This window comes from Pan troglodytes, chromosome 1 (assembly GCF_028858775.2).
Source record: "Pan troglodytes isolate AG18354 chromosome 1, NHGRI_mPanTro3-v2.0_pri, whole genome shotgun sequence".
Classification (NCBI taxonomy): domain Eukaryota; kingdom Metazoa; phylum Chordata; class Mammalia; order Primates; family Hominidae; genus Pan; species Pan troglodytes.
Window position 1 is genome coordinate 22,633,456 of NC_072398.2, and position 21,971 is coordinate 22,655,426.

The following is a 21,971-nucleotide window of genomic DNA, read 5'->3' on the forward strand; positions in this document are numbered from 1 at the left end:
ACCTGAGCTATTAGCTTATTAGTATCTAACACTATGTTAGACATGTAACGTGATCTCTTTGCACACACGCAGCAGAGTTCGGCTGGCAATACCGTTTTCCGAGTGTTAGAGGGTCCAGGGATCATTTCCCATTTCTGATATTTTAGAGATTTCCCCTCATCTCTTTTACCCAACAACAACAACAAATGGAGACTCTTTCTTTATGATTATCTAAAGATAAAAGCCAAGTGATCAAACTATTTAAATAAAAAGAGAAGTGCTGGAGGAAAAAGCAGCAAATTGAGGGAACAAGTCAGGTGAGAAAGAGGCTAAGAAGAGAATGTAAACCCCCTCTAGAAAATGAAATTTGCCAAGCAATCTTATTATTCACCTTGAAAATATCTTTCTTTGGCAGTGCCTAGCAGAGTTCCACATACATGAAATAAGATGCTTTGGGAAATCATTCTTCTTTTTGCAACATCAGTGACTTGAACCAGAAACTGATATTGACTCACTTGGGCTCTGACTCTTTCCAAGTTACACATCTGGGGGCCTAAGGAACTGCCCCATGAGTTCCCGGAGCTGCCATGGGCATGGGACGGGAAGCTTTGTAAGCAATTAATCACACAGTTAGCCTCATCTGATCGCCACTGGCCACGATCAGGCCCTCTGAAAGTGCCTAGTTGGATGCTTGCCAATCTGCTATGCCTTGGAGGAAAATATCATTTCAATTTAAGAAAATAGACACAGAAGCAAAAAACCAAAGTGAGCCTGGAAGGTTTGTCTGTCTGTGACAGTCTACAGAGCAGCTGTTTGTGCCTGTCACCTGCTCAGGCTCTCACGGTGACTGCATGGGGAGTGCAGGGTGTGTGCATTGATACCTGCCGTGCCCAGTGTACACCGAGGTTTGCCCATGCTGCAGCTGGAAGGCCGCAGAACAAAGGTTCGTTCCAACCTCTACACTTGAATTGCATTCTGCGTCATCATCCTGCCTTCTAGAACAACATCCAACTCCATGGGCTGCCTTTTAAGATCTTGATGGAGGGGGAGAGGAGTATGTATGTTGCTTCAGCCCTTAATTTGCAAGGTGGTGAAAACCACTGTGGGCCTGGCCAAATCAGCAAGAAGGGGGCTGGAGGAAGGGCAGCTGTCTTGGGGTACGCTGGGACTGGAAGGAGCTGCCTTCCTGTAGTCCTCCTTGCTTCTCTGAAGTTGTCCCAGCACAGCTGTGGCTTCCGGGAGAGGAATGTCAGGGCCCTGATAAGGAAATGAAGTGGAGCCCGCACCTGCCCAGAATGTGAAATTTCTTCAGCAGCCTCTGACCGGGCTCCAGATGGGCAAGTGCAGCCCCTCCCACACCTGCTGAGTTTGATCTCCCTCCTCCTGGATGCTGTGAGACTTGGCACCTGCCCAGCCAGGCACTCAGGAAACCTGCTGGGGGTCTCTGAGGGCCCACCAGGGTAAACCAAGGTCCCTTTCTTGTGTTAAAGAGAAGAACTGGGATGGAAGCGTGCCCAGGGCTCTTTGGAAGCACCCAGGAGGGGCAACGGAAGGCTCCCTGGGAAGAGGGTTTCTGGGTTGCATTTTAAAATACACACAGGAGTTAGCTAAGTCCTGAGCATCCTCAGTCATTCTTCTGCAAAGTCCCTAATAGCGGAAGCTGACACCCTTGCGGGCCTAAGGTGGCGTGGGGACAGGTGTGTGGAGCAAGAAGTTGCCTGCAGAACTCCACAGGCCTGAGAGAATATGAGCCCAGGTGCGCTGCAGATGGTGCCATGTGTGGATGGGAGTGGGGGTCACCAGGGCTGCCAGTGACCTGCAGTCCTCACGACATACAAGTGTCTGCCCCCAGCGTCACAACCCTTTCTTCTACCCACCCCAAATTGCACTGAGAAATATAACATTGGTTTGGAGGGGCGGGAATTGGCTGGAAAGAAGACAGGAAGCAGACCCCAGGGGGCATGTGGGCTGAGCTGAGGATCAGACAGTGCTGGCCCTGGGTGACTTGGCCTCCTGTGGAGAAGGCTGGGCTGGGCAAGTGGCCACTGACTGGCTCAGACAGCACTGCAGGGACAGGAAGCAAGGCCAGACTCTGAAGAACATGCAGAAGGCTGAGGTCTGGTTGCATCCTCACCTCTCCTGCCAGGCCTTTCCAGGGGACTTCTCTGAGCCCCGAAAAGAGAGCCACAGGTGCCGGTGGCCTTGAGCCCTCCCCTGCCCTAGGATTGAGGAGCCTCTGGTCATTGGCTGTGAGCAGGCCACAGAGGCCTGCAGGCCTGGGGTCACCTGCTGTCTCCTAACGGGGGCCATTTCCTCCCCAGGAGGCAGGGCCCATTTCCTGGCTGAGCAGTCACAGGGCATGAGAAGGGCCCCGAGCTTGGTGAAGTTCTGCTTTCCCCATCATGACATTCTTACTGAATTTTGGACAAGGGACCCCTCATTTTCATTTTGCATGTTATGTAGATGATCCTGATGATAGCTAAAGCATTTTGTAAGTGGGGTGGCCAGAGGCCCACACATCCCCACAGCCTAGAGTAGGGTAGACCTGGGTCCCTCCTTCCCCTCCTTCCTCCCTCTTCTTCCTCCTCTTCCTCCTGCCCTCCTCTTCCTCCTCCCCTCCTCCCCACCTCCTCCTCTTCCTTCTTCTCTCCTCTTCCCTGTCCTCTTGCTCCTCCTCTTTCCTCTTCGTACCCTCCTCCTGCTCTCCCTTCTCTCTCCTCTTCTTCCTCCCTCCTCCCTCCTCTTCCTCCTCCCCCTCTTCACTCCTCTCCTCTTCTTCCTCTTCCTCCTCTTCCCCTGTCCCCAGCAGTCCTTTTTTCCTGCCTTATGAACGACAAAGGCTAGACCTGGAGGTTATGCCCGTTTGCCCTCTGATTTGTTGAAGGCAGTGTTTCCATACAGCATGACTGAGGATGCCTGATGGGATGGACCCGGGGAGGATGGCGTCACCCAGGAACCATTAGCATCACGGGAGGGTTGGGACTTGATCCAGAAAAACACACAGAATCAGACCCTCCCCAGGCAGCCCCACTGGCTCGGGGCAGCTCCAAGGATGGGCTGGAGGTGGGGAGGAGTAACTGCTTGCCCAGGAAGGCTCCACACCCCCCTGCCACAGAACCCTGGGTCTGTTTTATGGCTCTGTGTGTTGAGCAGGAGGAGATCATTCTGTGTAGGCCTTGGCCCCCAGGGAGTAGATTCCCATCTGCTCTTGACCAGGAACTTCTGGGAAAAGGGGAAGAGGAAAAGGGAGACAAAATGTGGCATGCCCTGAACTTCCCCAAGGCGAGGGCTTCCTACTCCCAGGAGCAGAATCGGGAGCTGGGGCAGGCTTCTCTCTGTTGCAGGGGAATGTGGCTGCTGTCTGCCGGCTCCTCAAGCTCCCTTCGCCTCTGACTTCCTGTCTCCTCCAATGCAAAGATGGTTGGGGTTTTGTTGTCAGATTTTTTCCCTCCCACTACAAATCTCTCTCCACATTCTCTGAATATTTTAGCTCTTTCAAGTCGGGTGCCAGTGGACAAAACCACACCAGAGGTCTCCAGGCCTCTCTGAGTTTCAAAGAATCACTCCCCTCCCCACCACCACCACCCCTCCCTCGCCCTGGTCTGGCTGTTTTCTGATCCTTTCTTTCCATATTTCTCTGAGTGAATTGAAGCTCCATCTTTCCCTGTGCTTCTGGAGTTCAGCACGAGACTCTCTTACAGAGCAGAGTCCAGGTTGCAACAGGCAGGGGTGGCAAATGTCAGCAGCAGGCACTGCCCACCCTGCCTGCAGAGGAGCAGCTAAGCAAAGCTCAGACCAGTGCTCTTGTAACCAGGAGTGCAGCCACCTAGGGAGTTCCCCAGCTGGTTCGCATCCAAGCCTGTGAGGCCGGGGGTTACCTGAAAGACCTCATGCCTGGTCTTCAGTTGGTTTAACCACCCCGCCCAGAATCAAAGTAAAAGCCGTGTGTCTCCAGCCCACTCCACTGCCCTTTACCTACCCAGGGGCACCCCTGCGTTGTGGTGCTTTCCTTTCCACCGAAGTGTCCCCAAGAACATCACAAGTGCAGAACTCCATCCGGAGTCTAGAAGTGTCTGGCTGCTCTGATCTGACACATGGGAGAGCTTAAACCTTGTGTCATCTGACAGCTGTACCGGAAGTGGCACCTGAGCAGCCCCAGGGAGGGATGTATGTGGGGTTTCAGTGGCCAGCTTTAGGGGCACCAGGGGCCCTGGGCTCCTCTGCTAACGGAGCAGCCAGAAAACTTCACTGGGCTGGCACCCTGGCTGTCCAGGGGAACCGCCCTGGAGGAATCTTGCTCTTGTCCTTCCTGCCCAGTCTTCTGCCTCTTGTCCCCTCATCCTGCTGTCTCGAGACTGGAAGGGGCACTCGGAGGTGGGCCCTCACTCGTTGATAGGCACGGAAGTGGGTGAACTGGCTAGAGGCTCCCCATGTGCATGGTACCTACTGGCAGGGCATAGAATGGGATGACTTTGGAGAAGTAACTTGCTGAGCCTCAGACTCTTTCATCTGTAAAATGGAGAAAATACTCCTAACTAGAACATAGGAACAAGGCCATAATTCTCTAACGCGGGCCTGTCACATAGCGAGAGCCCCATAAGTGGTAACAGGTATGAGTGCGCACACCATGCCATGGTACTGGTGCACGCCTGCAGAAATGGGCCCTCCTATCTCCCCGAGAGATGACAAAAGCAATGCCAGCCAGCAGCAAGTCCCCCTGCACAGTACTACTCAGCCAGCTTAGGAAGAAACCCAGCACATCCACTGGCTAGGCCGACCCCACATCTGTGTGTGAGGAAGTAAGGGTCACAGCAGAGCTGGCCACCTGCCCCAGGTCTGCCAAAGAGAGGCTCACAGCCCCAGGAGGCCAGCAGGGACCTGCCACACATAGGGAGCTTTGGGAGCACTCCGGGAGGGGTCCACAAGGGATGTCTCGATTCCCCTGATGACTGGGAGGAGATGCAGGAGCAGGTGGCCAGCTCTGCCTGGGCAGGGGACCAGGTACCCTTTGCCACACCACGTTCAAGGCATTTGAAGGCCACTTTTGTATTTCCTAGAGCTCGGCTTGAGAGGCTGGAGACCTGGGACGGGGTCTGATTTCAGACAGAGAAGAGACAGAGGCTGCTGTGGAGAGCTCACTCTTGAATATCTCCCACAGGGGAGGGCTGGAGGGGCATGGGATAAACCCCTCTGGGTGGGATTCTTCTGGGTTGTCCTCCTTTCTTGCCTTGTTACTTGTCTTATCTGGGAGATGAGGCCTGGAGTCCATTTCTGAGGACTGGGGCTTCCTCCAGCCAGTGCTTGGAGGGAGGGCTGTTAGCCTGTCCGCTCCTGGAAAGCGGCGTGTGCCTGGAGTGGATTTGGTTCCTGAGGCAGATGCTGTGGTCTCCCCGACCATCACAAGGACATTGATTCTCTGGAATCTCCTCCCATCCTTTAGTTCATCTCTGCTCCTAGGGGCTAGGCTGGAGTGGTTGGGGTCACCCTGCAGCCCTCCTTCCCTCCTTCCCCCAGCCTGGACCTGGAAATGGCTTTTTCTGTTTATTGCTTGGCAGTGACATTAGGCACTGCCTGGGTGCTGCTATTTAAAAACCACGGGGAAACCCTGTGTGCTGCTGCTGGCAGAGAGAAAAGAGGTCTCCAGTGCAAGTGCATGGCATTCTCACAAGTGGAATATTCCACGGCTCTCATCCAGGCAGAGCAGCCTTGGGATTGGGGGACTCTCAGGGCCTTGGCCACGTGGGACCTATTTTCATGGTGAAGAAATGGAGGAGGTGTGGGCAGAGGGGAGCCAAGCGGTAAAGGTGCCTGGTTTCGTCAGAGCTCAGCGATGTGAGAGGCTTGTGGATCCTTTGAACTGTCAGAAGACCCCCACCCTGGAGCACCCCCTCCTTTCTAGACCCCTGGTCTTTAGCCTCTGGGAGAGGTCCAAGAACTGGAAGTTTCTTAGCTTCAAATGGCCTTGCAGAGGCTAAGCCACACTGTCTCGCCCAGCATCTGTTCACCTTCCTGGGTCACAGGCTCCCTGCTCACTGTGTCTTGTGGGTCTCTGGAGAGCTGCACCCCAACAGGATGGGCATGACCCTGCCCCAGGCTCCGAGGTCTTTATTGTTCAGAACCTAGGCCAGCAACTCCACCTAGCACAGGACTGACCATTCTTGAAGTAACTTCAGAGACACCTGGGTCCCCTCCTTGAACACAGAGGGCTAAAGACCCTCCCACAGACACCCTGGTACCCACATCTCCTGACAGCTTTATCTCCTGGGAGAATGGGAATCTATGTGTCGCTCTTTTTACAAACAAGGACTAAGAACTTGTTCAAGGTCAGTCATTGAGGAGGAAAAGGGGAGCCGGGACTCGGGCCCAGGTTGGCCTGCCTCAACGCCCCACGCTCTCCCGAGGCCTCGCCTGCTCACCTATCTCCCTCTGCCTGCAGCCCCCATGCCCATAGCAGGTCTGGTTCCCAACCACTCCCAGTTCCGGTCCCTGGGCCTTTGTCCCCACACTCCCGCTGCCAGCTGTAGTCTTCTCTTTCTCTCCATTGAGTCTGGCCCCCAGCTGTCTCTGGTGGGTGCAGCCTCCGTAAGCTCCCTCCTTCTCCACAGTGAGCTGCCTTCTAGGGTCCTGGGACCCTTCCTCCATGCATGTTCATTTGCCTCCTCCTGTATACATAAAATATAAACTGGCACACTGCAGCTGGGAGAGTAGCCCTCTCTAGTCTTCCTCGGAGGGGCCATTGCTGTTGGGATGAGGGAAGGTCACTTTCCAGGGCCCTAGAGTGTCCATCCATCCAAGGAGCCTGGTATACCAGCTGTCTGTCCCTCACCGGACACAGGAAACTGAGGCCCCAGGAGGGACTGTGAAACAGTGCAATGTGTGTTCTCCCCTGATGGGGACATGGCATGGGTTAGGGCGAGCCCTGGATTGAGACACTCTGGGCTCCCCTCCTCCCACACCACCCCTGAAGCCTGTCAGCCCCTGTCCTCTCTGAGCTCTGCTGCAGGGATGTGACTCACGGGTGGTGACCGGCTGTGCACTCTCCCCCTGGACCCACCGTAATGGCCTCCCCCTGAGCAGGGGCGTCCCCACGAGCCACTACTGGGCTCATCTTGTGTAATGAGGTTTTTCCATTGTTGCCCTCATGCATTGTGTGCCCTGATTGTTTATGCAGCCTTCTGGGTGCTTAGATAAGAAATGCCTCCGCTGGCTCTAGCCTTCTTTGGCGATCTCCATCAGAAGGATCTAGGAAAAACACCCTTGTCAGTAAAGCCTCGGCCTTTTTGTCACATGGCCTCATGGGGCGCTGCCCTCTCTTAAGAATAGAATTGGTCTTGGCGGTGGGGTGAGAGTTTCTGGGATGGGGATAAAAATTACCAGGTTTAGTAAGGAAGAATTCCTCTCCTTAAATAGATTTTAACTTGAAAACCTGAAGACAGAAGCGGCTGAGTCTCAGCAAAGAGAGAAAAAACAAAGGAGGCTGATTTCACCTTGACTTCACCTTGGGGACCCAGCAGCCGCCACTGACCCCTGAGGGCTGCAGCTGGGCGCTTTGGGGCAAGGAGTGGGGACCACATCTTCAGTGTGTCCCCCTGTCAGGCGGGACCACCCTCATCTCCTCTGCAAGCCACGTGGCTTCTGCTCTCCGTGGTTTAGCTGGTCCAGGATCCACTTTCTCAGGAACTCACAATGCTTCTCATTCAGGTTCTCATCGCCCCCCTGAGGACGGGTGTATTTTGGGGACACTTGATCTTCATCTCTGCAGCCTGTTCTTATTAAAGTTCACTTAAGGATATTTTTTCTAAAAATACGGGTTTTTTTGTTTTTTGTTTTGTTTTGTTTTGTTTTGTTTTTGCTGGGGAAGAAAAGAATTTTATTAATTTTATTTATTTTCAAGTAGTTGTATAAATGAATGTTTAAATCCCAGCTTCGTCATTTACCTCTCTGAGGCTCAGGCTCCACCAGATGGAAATAGAAAGAATTGACTTGCATGCTCATTGAGAAAATAAAATAAGATGCTCAATATACCTTAGTTCTCCTTTCTGCCCAAAGGGCCTGCTCTCCCCAAACACACATGCACGCACACACATGCACACGCACACACTCATGCACACATATGCACGCACACTCATGCACATAGCACACACACATGCACACATCACACACATGCACATATCACATGCACACATGCACATACATGCACATATCACACACATGCACACTCATGCACACATCACACATGCACATACGCACACACACTCATGCACACATCACACACATGCACACGTGCACACATCACACATGCACATATGCACACAATCAGGCACACATGCACACACTCATGCACACATGCACACACACGCACACATCACATGCACACACTCATGCACATATATCACATATGCACACATACGTGCACACACTCATGCACACATGTGCACACACTCATGCACACATGCACGCACACGCACACGCACATGCACACACTCATGCACACATATGCACGCACACTCATGCACATAGCACACACACATGCACACATCACACACATGCACATATCACATGCACACATGCACATACATGCACATATCACACACATGCACACTCATGCACACATCACACATGCACATACGCACACACACTTATGCACACATCACACACATGCACACGTGCACACATCACACATGCACATATGCACACAATCAGGCACACATGCACACACTCATGCACACATGCACACACACGCACACATCACACATGCACACACTCATGCACATATATCACATATGCACACATACGTGCACACACTCATGCACACATGTGCACACACTCATGCACACATGCACGCACACGCACACGCACATGCACACTCCCAGTCCTGGCTGTTTTCACTGAAGAAACATCCTGAGAGGGCGGAGCGCGGTGCAGAGGAGAGAGCTGTGGGCTTGCTCCCTCCTGTGTGACCTGAAGCCATCGGTGCAGGTTCTGTTCTGAGGAATTTCTTTAAAGTCTCTCTTCAAACCACTCGCAGGCAAGAGGTGCCTCTGGTGCCTCCGCATCTACGAATTGAATATGAACTAATGTGGTGCAGCTGGGTGGTCGTGTCCTCTCCAGCCTTCCTTGGAGGGGTCGTTGCTCTTGGGACAGGGGAGTTCCCCTGAGCGTTTTGCTCAGGCTGTTTGTTAAATGGGGTAAAGCCACCTCCCACCATGTGCCACATAGGTGATGGTGGTGGCAAGGTCCTCAGAGCCCGCCAAGGGCCCTTCCCATCTTGTGGCCACAGGCAATGAGGGCCTTTGCTTTGAATTTGTCCTAACCAGAAATTAGTGGTTGTCTTTCTAATGTAGAGCTTTTTGTTTCTAGAGCAAATCATGGAGAAAAATAAAAAACATGGTGCACTGGTCTCCCTTCGTCATGTCCTTCAAGAAGAAGTACCCCTGGATCCAGCTGGCAGGACACGCAGGTAGACACAGCTCTCCCGGACTTTCCCAGCATGATGCTCAGCCCTCTGGGGAGGTGCCCTGGACGCTGCATTCTGGGGATCAAAACTCCAGAGCAAGTTCCCTCGAAGACTTTCTAGTCTGAAATCACAGCCACACTTGCAGGCTGCGGCCTTAGCAATGCCTTGTAAATGCCATAGACAACTGACCTCTCTGGAGTCTGTGTTACCCCCTTCCTCCAAAACATGCATCCTCCCCTCCCTCGGTCTCTGACTGTTATCTCTGTCTCTTCCAGTCTCTTTCTTTCTGTCTCTCTTCCCGTTGTATTCAGTAAGACAGATGAAGCCATCAGTCTTTATAGCTTACCTGCCATTTGTCACCCTGGACAAAGAGGCAAAGCTAACCCCTTCATTGAGCACCTACTGTGTGCCCAAATTGCCATGGTCCTGGGGGTTGCGGCATTAATGGAGATGTAGTTTCTGCCCCGAGGGAGCCTGAAGCTGGTGGAAGATGCGGCCAAGCCACCCCATAACCGCAGGGCGGTGTGCGGTGTTGGGCGGAAGGTGGCTAGGAGCTGAGTCCAGGCAGTGCCGGGGAGGAGGGACATCTGGAGCCAAGGCCCCAGAGCCATCTAGCCCACATGTAGGACCCTCTGGAAGCACTGTCATCTGGAGACATGTCAGGGGCTGCCTGTGGACTTGGCCTTCGTGACTTCACCAGCCTCCTCAGGCCAGCACAAGGTCCCGCATTTCGCTTACCTCCTTGGCCACACTGGCCCAACCCAAGGCACATGGATGGACAGCCTGTGTGAATACTTACTTGGTCTGGCTCAGAAGAAGTACCGCCCAGGTGGGCTGAGCCTTAGGCCCCCCAGCTTCTCAGCCTGCTATATCTCCCCACCTTGGCTCTGAATCCTGTCCAATCAGGGTTTCTCTACTGAGGCCAGGAGACACCTTCGTTGCCGAGAAGCAGGGCTGATGATGGAGGTGAGGATGAAAAATAGCAACACTAAGGAATAACTGGGTCGTGGCACCTCAGTCTCTCACCTAGCTCTGTACCCTTCCAGCAGGGAACACTGGTGAGGAGGAGTCTGGAGTCAAGGAAGCTGGGGAACCAGCTCAGAATTACAGTTAGTGAGTGGGGACTAGGTCTTGAACCCACTCCCCTTAAGGTGCTCAGTCCACAGCAGGGACATAGACACACCTTCAGCCCCAGGCTTAGCCATCCCCAGGGAGTCCCAGGCCCTCTGCTGGGGAGGGTGCCTCTGCCAGCTACCTGCAGCCGGAGACCAAGAACCTTCTACACTTGCTCTCCAGGGAGTTTCAAGGCAGCTGCCAATGGCAGGATCCTGAAGAAGCACTGTGAGTCAGAGCAGCGCTGCCTGGACCGGCTGATGGTGGATGTGCTGAGGCCCTTCGTACCTGCCTACCATGGGGATGTGGTGAAGGATGGGGAGCGCTACAACCAGATGGACGACCTGCTGGCCGACTTCGACTCGCCCTGTGTGATGGACTGCAAGATGGGAATCAGGTGAGCCAGGCTTCTCGCAGCCCACATGCCTGCCTCAGTGCAAGCCACATGGCAGGTGCACAGCGTGGCACTCAGGGCTTCCCAGAGGCCTCACAGGTGCAAGGGCAGGCTGAGGAGGCTGTTGGACCAATTAGAGCCTCCCCATCCCCAGGCATCTCCCATTATGTGCAGAGGGTTCCGGGACCTGGGCTTTGCCCATGATGGCCCCTTTCCTTCTCCAGTGAGCAGAAGCCAGGGGCTGGCGGAACCAGAAAAGGGGCACCAGCTGGGTTCTGAGGCTCCCTAGAGAGAAGGAAGAGAGAGCTGCCCTTGGTTCAGGTGGGATCGCTGGGGGTGCGGGGAGCACCAGGTAGGGAGGTCGCAGGATGGTGACTTCCTGCTGTGTGAGCTTCAGGGGAGATGGGAATCGAGGTCTTTCCATTTCCCCAGCCCTGGTGAGTGGGAAGAGAGAGTGGCTAGTAGAACATGCTGGTTTACCAAAAAAGACCTGTATCTGCCTAAGAGGAGGAGGAAGCCCCTGACGGAACTCAAGAAACCCACATGGCAGAGCACCGCAGGGCCCCAGGTGAGCCCGGAGCAGTCATTGGGCCTGTGTGCAGGACTGGCTCCCACCCCCAGGTTCCTGACAGGGGCTCAGGCTCACCCTGACACCTGCCCAGCGGATAAGCCTGGAGAGGACTCCAGGAAAGAGGAGAAAGGAAGAGGGGGCTTGAGGAGGCAGGGCAGAGAGCAGACAGGGATGCCTGAGGCCGGCTGCTGAGATCTCGGGGCTCAGTTTTAGGCAGCCGGGTTTTCTCATTACCTCTCAAACTGCTGCCCTTCCACCCTGAGTCATCCACAGCACGGCTCCTTCTCCCCTGTGCAGGCTTGGTGAACCTCCCTAAGGCTGTCGGCCCCCATGGTGTCCAGCGTGCGGTGCTCATGTTGTGGGGCTGGCCCTCACTGCGGCACCCGGGCTGGACGGCCAGATGCCAAGCTCCCCCATGCTTCCTTGCAGGGCTGTCTGGGAGGCCAGGCACGGAGACTCAGAGCTCAGAGCAGAAGGCTGTGTCCACTGTGACTGGTTTAACCGGATTATTTCTCATAAGAGCAGATTGAGAAAGAGGGGTGTGTGTGAGAGAGAGAGAGAGACAGAGACAGAGGCCAGGAGAGAAGTGAGCTAAGCCAGCCAGCATTTCTTTCCTTCTTTCCTTCCTTCTCTCTCCTCCTGGGAGTTCTGTCCTAAAATCACACCCTGCCACTGACTGTTGTGTTCTCTCGCCATCACTGACTGGGAAAGAATGGGGGATGGAGAAGCACAGGCCCCACTGTTTGCTCTTGAGCCATCCCTGGCCACCTCCCTCCCACCATCCAAGTTCCTTACTATCTTTAGCCCACAGGGACCTGGGATAGGGCAGGGAGGAGAAAGAACATGCCCCCAGCCAGCCCGAGGCCTTTGCTTTTCCCGAGTCTTGATTTCTGACCCAGGATGGCATCCACTGGTGCACCAGAATGTGTCCTCTCAGGGGAGGCCCAGCCCTTCCTTCCAACCCAGACAGCAGCAGGACTTCGCAGGTGACCACACGGAGAATAATCCAAGTGGTGTCCACTCAGACCTGGCCAAAAAAGTACGACCTGTGTGAAGAACACTGGCTAGGCATTTCTGGAAGTCGGCTGTCCCAAAGACACAGCCAGCCAAGCACAGGGCCAGGCTGCCCCAGAACCTGCCTGCTCCTGCTGGGGACAGGAGCCCCGCTTCCTGCCCCAGGGCTGCCCCCACCCAGCCGCTTGACTTCCGCAGCTTCTCTCTGATTGCGCCCTAGTGCTCTCAGGAGAGATCTAGAGTGACCGTGGCTGGTACCCATGTAACCCATCTTGGCAGGCAGAGGGAAGAGGATGAGAGAGGAGTATGTGTGGAGGGGAAGAGGAAGGTCTCCCCAGAAGCAGGGTGCACCCAGCCCGATCTTTCCTGCACACAAATCCTAAGGACCCTTCTTGTTCCAAGGGCTATGCTAGATGCTTCCATTATTTATCCCGTTGCGTTCTCACCGCCATTCTGGGAGATGGGTCATGTTCCAGTGTAAGCAGGATGGTTCTGTCACCAGGAGGTTCAGTGACTCATCAGGGCCACCCAGCCAGGCAGCAGCTTGGTGCAGTTCTGCACCAGGCTTGCTTGACTGCAAATCAGGCCCCCAGCTGCAGCCCAGCCCTTCCCAAGGGGGCTGTGTGGGACCCAGCTTCCATGGCATTTCCCTGGGGTGCCAGGCTAGTTCCATCTGGGCCATGGACTGTGCCTTCCCCCAAATGCATTCATCCAGAACCCTTGGCTGCAGGGCCTCTCCCAAGACTGGCTGCTCATGGTCACCTATAGAATGTGGCCTTTCCATGACAGAGTGAGGAGGCTGGAGCCCAGGGTTACCTCACATGCTGAGTCCCAGGGCAAGAGAGTTTGAGACATGTCACAGAGAAAGGGAAGGGCCGGTCACCAAACAATGCTGGGCATGGCGGGGGCAGAAGGGTGGCACTAAGGAGAATGTGATGCAGTTGCTGGTGGCGTCTGCACGTCGGGGCTTCTTGGGACTCTGGCTCCCACCGACATGTGCTCAGTGGCTCTGGGGCATGCTCTGAGGTTTGTGACTTGTCCTGGAGAGTCAACACTGTCTTCCTGACATCGGGACCAGGGGCCTGGGGAGTGCAGGTGAGAGCCCGCCCCTAGCACCTAGGAGCTCTGGGTGGCTTTCGCCTGCCACCTGTTGGCTCCCTGGGCTGGCCTGTCTCAAAGGAGCACTTCCTCCACCTGATCTTGAGTCCCCTCCTCCCCCAGCGTCCTGTGAGTGGGCGAGCAGGTCTCTGCTTCCCTGCATGGCTTGGAGCTTCGACTTTGTCTCGGGCAGGCAGGGGAGTGTGGGGAGGGGCTGAGCCTCACCTTCCTGTGGGCATCCCGCCCCGCCATCCAGCTGGCACCCCCTGTGGACATCTGCCCCCAGCCTCTTTCCTCTCCCGGGCAGTGAGTGACTGCCCGCTTTGAGCCACGGGGGCCCTTTTTGGAGAAAGGCCACGTGAAAAGGGATTTCACATTGAGGTCTGCTTCCTGTTTAAGGAGGTGCTGAGAGCTCTTTGCAGAAGTGCAGCCACCCACCATGCGGTCCCCTACAGCGCCCTCAGGAGTCCCTCCCACAGCCTGGCTGCCCCTTTTCTACACGGTACACACATGGATGCACACGCAGCCCCTGCCTCAGTGCCCGCGTCACCACTGACCTGGCTCTGCATGTGAGGGGTGTGCTCTGTGCATGTCCTGCATGGGTGCACCTGTGTGTGTGCAGTGGTGCACAGGAGTCTGCATATATGTGCATGTGTGTGCATGAGCACGTGTGTGTATATGTGCGCACATGGGTGTGTGTGCATGCAAGGGCCCAACCCAAAGCTACTGACTTCCCCCTCCAGCCCTCATCACCTCCTGGAAGGTCCTAACCAGCCAGGCCTAAGTTCACACCCAAAGGATTTGTTTTTTTCTTCCCTTTTCTTTCCGTGCAAATTTCAATTAATACAGTGGTTTCTAAAGCCTGTCATTTTTAAGACGCTGTAGTTTTTGTTTAGTCTGTTCTGGGTCCCAAACCAGCAACTTGGAGAAGTTGGTGGGCAGTGTTGGAACAAGGCCTGGGAGACAGATGTGGGAAGAGTGGAGGGCCAGGTGGAGGGCAGGCGGGCGGGGCCTCTGTGGGCAGCTCCCGCCCACACAGGGCAAAGGGGAGAAAACTTCCCCATCCTGCAACTGACACTGCTGATTTCTGCCTCCTCAAGGGCTGTGGGCAGCCTCTGAGCCTGTTGTGTAGGGAGACTGGGGCTCTAAAAGGAGAGCAGGGGAGCGGGGGTGGGATGACTCACCCCACCTCTGCTCTGGAGAAGGTAGAAGCACAGAGCTGTGTGCTGGGGGAGGTGGTGTGTCCCGGCAGCTCAGGGCCAGCGATTCAGCCCCCGGCTGCTCAAGTGCTCTGCTGTCCCTGCCCCTGTTACCTTCCCCAGTGTCTAGGTGGTCCCCGCCAGTTCAGCTGGAGCTGCTCGTGTGGAGGCCAGGGCCATGAGGCAGTTGAGTTGGAAGCATTTTCTCAGGCTTTTTGGGCTGGGGGCTCACCTATGAGGAGGCCTGGTGTCGATGGGGTGGGGTGCGCCAGGCATGTCTCTGGGATGAGCAGAGGCTGAGGGGAGCCCCCTGCCTTTCCCCCACAATACGGGCTTCTCCATCCACACTGGGACCCCTTCCAAGGCCACTTTCTGACCTGAACTTTGTGCTCCAGAAGATTTCCCCTCTTTGGAAAGAGCCAGAGACACTTATGGGCAGGCTCAGCCTTCAGGCTGCCTGAGAGCAGCAGAGATGGGGACTTGAGGACAGACCACTTCTCCCACCAGGACAGGTTCTGGCTTTGGAAGCCCTCGCTTTATGGAAGGGCCGAGGCAGCCAAGGGGATCTAGTGGGGCCCTGAGTAGACCCTGCCCCCAGTCTCCTCTCTCAGCTCCACCGTAGCAGCAGGATCAGGACAAGCCACCCCCGACACCCCCTGCTGCCCTGCCTCCGTCTTCCTTCTTCTGCTGGTTCCTGTGGGGGTCTCCCGAGGAGGAGCTCCTTGGGCTTTGTGAGGCCAGCCGATGGGCTTGGAGTGAAAGTGAAGGCAGTCCGATTCAGTGAGGCTGCCCCTTTTCTCCTGGATCAAGAGCCAACCCCAGGCTGGGTGGTGGTGCACACCTGTAATCCCAGCACTTTGGGAGGCCAAGGTGGGAGGACCACTTGAGGCTAGAAGTTTGAGACCAGCTGGGGCAACATAGCGAGACTCCCTTATCTACTAAAAAAATTGTCTAAAAAAAAAAGAAAAGAAAAATTAGAGCCAGCCCCAGCTGGAACAGAGTCTGCCGTCCCCTCGGAAAGACGTGCCTTGACTCAGGGCACTGAGCTGACTGCAGCTGTTGGGCAACACACGCCCCAAACCTTCATCCACCAGGCAGGAAAGGAGCTGCTGGTGAGCCCTGCCCCAGGCCTCGGCCCTCATGTCGCCTTCCCTCCCACGTAGGACCTACCTGGAGGAGGAGCTCACGAAGGCCCGGAAGAAGCCCAGCCTGCGGAAGGACATGTACCAGAAGATGATCGAGGTGGACCCCGAGGCCCCCACCGAGGAGGAAAAAGCACAGCGGGCTGTGACCAAGCCGCGGTACATGCAGTGGCGGGAGACCATCAGCTCCACGGCCACCCTGGGGTTCAGGATCGAGGGAATCAAGGTGAGGCCGGCGAGTGAGGGCAGCCTCGGGCCCCACCCGTGCCCACCTCAGGGGGCTTGGCTTCTCTCAGCGCCCTTTGGAAGTTGTAAGCTTCTCCAGGCACAGGCTCAGAATGTGGGTGGCCCACCCCAAGGCCAGACATTTGGAGACATCAGCCTATTCCTCAGGCGGGATGGCTGTGTAGGGGGCTCAGGCCTCAGAGCAGAGTGGCTTCTAGCCCTGCCCAGCTGTCAGCCCTCTGCCGAGGACTCTCCATTTAGCCCAGACGGTGCCTGGCACCGAAAGCCAGGCGAGAGGCACCTGCGGGATGCCTGTGGGGTAGCTGGTTCATTCTGCCATGGCTGCAAACCGGGACTGGCAGACAATTCGGGGAAGGGAGGAGCATGCTGTGACCGCCTTTGATGTTGGAGCCAGGGTCTCTCAGAAACTGCATTCTCTCTGCTTTGCTCTTCGATCTTTTTTTTTTTTTTTTTTTTTGAAATTTTAAATTATTTATTGGAACAGAAATAGAAACATAAGCTCCAAAGAAACAACATGACAAACTTTATAAGTAAATGTAATTTTCCCCTAATTAATATATTTACTTTGTGTTTGTGGTTTACAAAATGATGGCTCTTTCCCTTCTATCCCTTTGTACCTATGTGTATCTGGCAGAAAAGTTCTTAGCTCTGGCTATGGGCACACAGAAGCTTCCTATACATGATTATGTTCAAATGTTGATTTACTTTCCCAAGAATACATTGGGGAACTGGCACTGTCTGGATTGATGACTGTCTGGATTGATCTCCCTGTCCCTGGGCCCCTGTGTGCACCCTTGCTGTTAAATTTGCAAGAGCCGGGCTTTGGGGTGCCGGCCCCTCAGGGTCTCAGAAGCTGTCCCTCTTGAGCAGATGGCGGTCCCTGTGGGGTTGTCGGGTCTCCCATTCTCTGTCCAGTCATGGTCTGCATCATCTCCAGTGTCCAGCCTGGAGTCAGGGTTGGGCAGCCGATGGTCCTGATGGGAGGGTCCCCTGAGCCTCCTTTCAGATGGCATTTAGACGTAGCTTCCGCAGCTGTCAATGGCTCGCTGCCCACGGTGGCATGTGGGGAAGTTTTTACCTTCCCCCGGGACAGCTGCTTTGCGAGCTCTGGGCTGAGAAAGGCATTTGCCCCCTTCTTTGTCTTTTGAAACCAGCCCTTCCCTCTTTTTTGCATCCAGCTCTGAGACTGGATGCAAATTCCGTACCCATCCGCCTTCTCCTTAATGCTCGCTTTCCTTTCTTTATTAGAAACAATCCACTTTCCCTTCACCTCTCCCTCTCGAGCAGGCTGTGCTCCTGGTCTCTGTCTATTGTCCAGCCGTCAGAACAGCCGACAGCCTGTCTTCCCACTCAGAGAGAAGCCAGCTGTCTTCACCATCACCTGCCTGCCCCGCCCTTAGCCAAGAGGCTCTGCCTGGGGTGCACTGCCCACAGCCCCCCGGCTCTCGGCCCCTCCTGCACCCAGGGCTGCTCCCTCAGCCCCAGGTCCTGCCAGTCCTGTCGAAGGCAGCCACAGTGAGGACACAGCTGAAGTACTCTCCAGCCTGAGGGCAGACACGGCCCACTGTTGGGACTCCTGGCAGAGCATTCCCTTTGTCCCTAAAGAACAGACTTCCTCATAGGTCAGCAAAGCCCCACATGAGGGCCCAGGACAGCCTGAACAGAGATAGTGCTGGGGCCAAGAAGATGGGAGTGGGGTGGGCGAGGAAGCAGAGATGGGCAGGGCTGTATTGGATCCTGGCTTTCAGAAAACGTGAAAGAAGAGATGGTAGATTATAAAGGAAGTCAAGCTGAGCTCAGGGCGGGAGCAAGTCTCTCCTGCCTGTGCTGAGGGGAGGTGCCTCTGGCGGGCAGGGACCTCCGGGCACCGGTTCCAGGGCCCGGGCCCCGGAGTGGGAAGTCGAGGCCAACCCTCTCTCTTGGCCCTGCTGTTGCACGCAGGACGGGCCAGCCCCGGGTCATGCTCCTCCATCCTCAGCCTGGATGCCCTTCACACCTCCGGGCCTTTCCTACCACTGTTCACTCGCCTGGGGATGTCAGCGCCACCCTCTGCTTTCTCCTGTGTTTGGGCACAGGGCAGGCTCCCCTCTGCTGTGCACGCCGCCTCCATGCGCCATACGTGGACACCTGGGTGCCTCCACTGGCCCTGCCCCAGGTTCAGATGGGGCTCGCCTGCTCTGTGGTGTTGGGGGGGTGAGAACAGTTTCTGCCCGAGGGTCCCTGCTGACCCCCTCCTGGGTGGGGTGTTCTCTTTCTCAGAAAGAAGACGGCACCGTGAACCGGGACTTCAAGAAGACCAAAACGAGGGAGCAGGTCACCGAGGCCTTCAGAGAGTTCACTAAAGGAAACCATAACATCCTGGTGAGTCTGGCACCTCCAGAGAGGGTCTCTCCAGCCAGCCAGGGAGGGACAACTGTGTCTACTCTGGAGGTGCCCATGGGGAGGACAAGGCACCCCCAGGGACAGCACACCCCAGCCCGAGTTCGTAGGGCTCTGTAGAGAGGCCACTGGCAGAGACTTTTGTGGCTCTCTCACTCTGCCCTTTCAAAAGTCAAAGGCACGCCGGGCACAGTGGCTCACGCCTGTAATCCCAGCACTTTGGGAAGCTGGGGCAGGTGGATCACCTGAGGTCAGAAGTTTGAGACCAGCCTGGCCAACATGGTGAAACTCCATCTTTACTAAAAACACAAAAATTAGCCGGACATGGTGGCGCATGCCTGTAATTCCAGCTACTTGGGATGCTGAGGCAGGAGAGTCACTTGAACCTGGGAGGCGGAGGTTGCAGTGAGCTGAGATTTTGCCATTGCACTTCAACCTGGGCAACAAGAATGAAACTCTGTCTCAAAAAAAAAAAAAAAAAAAGTCAAGGGCACTGAAGTTAGTACCCAGGAAGGTTTGTATCCATCCTGGCCCCAGGCTTCTGCTTGGAAAGTAAAGAGGAAGGCGATGTGCTTGTCCCTGGCGTGCGGCGGGTAGGCGGGGAAGCTTGGCGGACACTCACTGACTCTCCCTTAGCCATCGGCCCCATAGCTCCAGAGAGCATTTCCCATGCCCTGAGAGAGAGAACAGTGCCCGCCGTCTGCCAGGTGTCATGCCAAGCGTGCAGCAAATCTTCACAGCAGACCTGCTGTGGGTAGACCTGCTTGTCCCCATTTTGTGTGCCCGAGGTCACACTGCTCCCTGCCAGCAAGAGCTGGCGAGCTGTCTCCGAGTCCAGGAGTGTGGGTTGTACAAGTTCATGACAAAGTTCTGTCTTGTGTGTTGCTGCTGCAGCGGCTCGCAGACTGGATAGATGCTCTGCCCACAGGGACCAGAGCACTGACCCTTCCAGCTGAGTCAGGGAATATTGTGCCACTGTGCCCCAAGTGCACGGCTCCCTGGGACAGTCAGAGATCCAGGCACATCTGGGACACGGGCCCTGGAGCCCCTGTGAATGGCACCTTCTGAACAGTCCACAGCAGCTGCAGAGCAAGTGGGGGCGGACCAGGCAGCCATTTCTCCAAGGAGACTCAGTACGGGCTGGAACTGGGAAATCTTCCTTTTCCAGCTGGGGAGGCTTCCGTTGGCTCCTGGCAAGCTCTGAGGCTGCAGGCAGGGGGAATGTGCCTGACTCTTTCGTAGCCCAAGTCCTCCAATTCCTGAGTCCCTTGCAGGGGAGGATCTCAGCCCCTAAGCAGTGACCACCATGGAACATGCCTCCTATGCCTGGGGTTTGTTCCTGGTGCTGAAGACTCCAGGGGGCTGCTCGGCTGGCCCTGCCAGCTGTCACTCTTTTCCAGCAGGCATTGAGGAACTCTGTGTACCTGTGTATGACGAGCTTCCCAAGGCAGCCCGGGGGTGAGACCCACAGAGCTGGCTTCTGGGGAAGATGGGGCACCCCCAAGGCCAGCAAAGCTTGACATGGGTTTATAGGGCTCCATGGAGAGGGCACTGGGAGAGATATTTGTGGTTCTGTCTCTTACCCTGTCCTTTCAAAAGTCAAAGGTACTGACATTTATGCTGAGAAAGACGCCACAGCAGCCCTGCTCGCAGGAAGCTGCCTCTAGATGTCCGGCGTTCAGGGTAAAGCACATTCACGGGAGGGACCACTAGAGGCCGCATGGGTGTTCTGACACTGCCCTTCCCGGCACCGCCTGCTCCTGGAGAAAGGGTGGTGGGAGAAAGGGCGGGAGTGGAGCCCAGCTGCAACCCCTCCTCTAGGCTGCAGTTTCTTCATTTGTAGATAAGGAGGTTGGAATAAGTGATCAGGGTAGGGTGTAAGGTCACTGTCATTTCTACAGTCCGTGACTCTAATGAGCTAAATGGGCTAAAATCCACCCCTTCCCCACGCGGTGCTTAAAAATCTGGTCCTCTTTCTATTCCCAGATCGCCTATCGGGACCGGCTGAAGGCCATTCGAACCACTCTAGAAGTTTCTCCCTTCTTCAAGTGCCACGAGGTAGATACTGGGCTTTTGCCCTCTTGAGCAGAATGCTGCGCGTGCCAACAGGCCTTCTCCTTCTCCTTCCAGAAGCCCGGGGCATCGGGCATTTTCAGGGTGGTGCAGCCAGAGGCAGGCCATCAGGGACCAGACCCTCGCTGCACGGGGGAGCTGCGTCTCAGTGCTTCCTGGGGTGACCACACGGGCTGTCCTGCCTGAGACCCCTGGCTATTGCCCCCTTTCTCCTCCCTTGTCCTTCCAGCTCCAGAGTCTTGTCCATTCTGGGCAGTGGTGGCAGGACTTATATCCCACACACCCCGTGGTCTCAGGGCAGAAGCTCTCTGAGCTGCTAGAGTAGCCAGGCACCCGCTGACCGCCACCTACATCTTCAGATGAGACCCTGAGGAGGGCAGGCAGGTCTTCAGGTGCCACTCTCGGGCAGGGCTGGAACCTCCCAACTTTGCATACGTTAGTTGGCAGGGGCAGCAGGCAGCAGGTGGGGAACTGAGACACCTGAGAGAGGCTCTGGGAGGTGTCAGCAGGTTCCCTGGAGGGGTGTGAGACCCTGACATGGGGAGTCCAGGTCCCCAGCCACATGACACATTCACACACACATTCACAGATCCCACACTCATCAATCCTATACCACACACATTCACAGATCACACTCATAAACTCTACATGCACACACCTTCACAGATCACACTCAAACCCTACATGCACACACATTCACAAATCACACACACATTCACACACATGCAGATCAATCACATGCATGCACACACATTCATACAACACATTAACACAAGTCATACGTATACAAACACACATATGTATTCATATATCCACACACATTTTTGTGTGCACACCCACTCATACACAAACATGCATGCCTTTACCAGTCTCACATACATACACACACACACACACACACACAGCTGCAGTCCTGGGGCTGGCTAATCCCATGGGTGGGTGGGTGTGAAGCGGGATCCTGCGGCTCCCTACAGCTGTGTAGGTGGTTCAGGAAAGCAGCCCCTCTCATAGGGACTGTCTTGTGGAGGCCCTCTTGTATGGGGTCTTATATGGAGGTGGCCTCAGCCTCAGCCTATGCCCACAGAGAAGGCTGCGGAGCCAGCAGGAGGAACTCATAGGGTCAGCCCTGGGGCAGCCAGCAGGGCGGTGCATCTTTCTGCAAACTACACCACCAGGCCTCCTCAGGCAGATGGTCTACCTTGCTCTGCATGTCATTCCCTGCGGGGCGCCTGGAGAGGATGGCTGCAAGGAGGGGGTGGCACACCCAGAGAGGAGACTCAGGCTTTGCTGTGCCCCTAGCAGGGAG

The 21,971-nt window shown here is 55.5% G+C and overlaps 1 protein-coding gene across 2 annotated transcripts in view; it reads left to right on the plus strand.

Moving 5' to 3' along the window:
* The window catches only part of ITPKB (inositol-trisphosphate 3-kinase B), a 108,246-nt gene that overhangs the window by 81,593 nt on the left and 4,682 nt on the right, over positions 1-21,971 (plus strand). Inside the window, exons 3-7 of one of the 2 annotated variants that reach the window (XM_001141610.8) lie at positions 9,340-9,439; positions 10,733-10,946; positions 15,989-16,193; positions 18,473-18,574; positions 20,579-20,650. In XM_001141610.8, the coding sequence (XP_001141610.4) occupies positions 9,340-9,439; positions 10,733-10,946; positions 15,989-16,193; positions 18,473-18,574; positions 20,579-20,650 (693 nt within the window). Of the gene's footprint in view, positions 1-7,389; positions 7,469-9,339; positions 9,440-10,732; positions 10,947-15,988; positions 16,194-18,472; positions 18,575-20,578; positions 20,651-21,971 lie in introns of those variants that run through there. The other variant, XM_054674681.2, reaches the window with a different exon arrangement.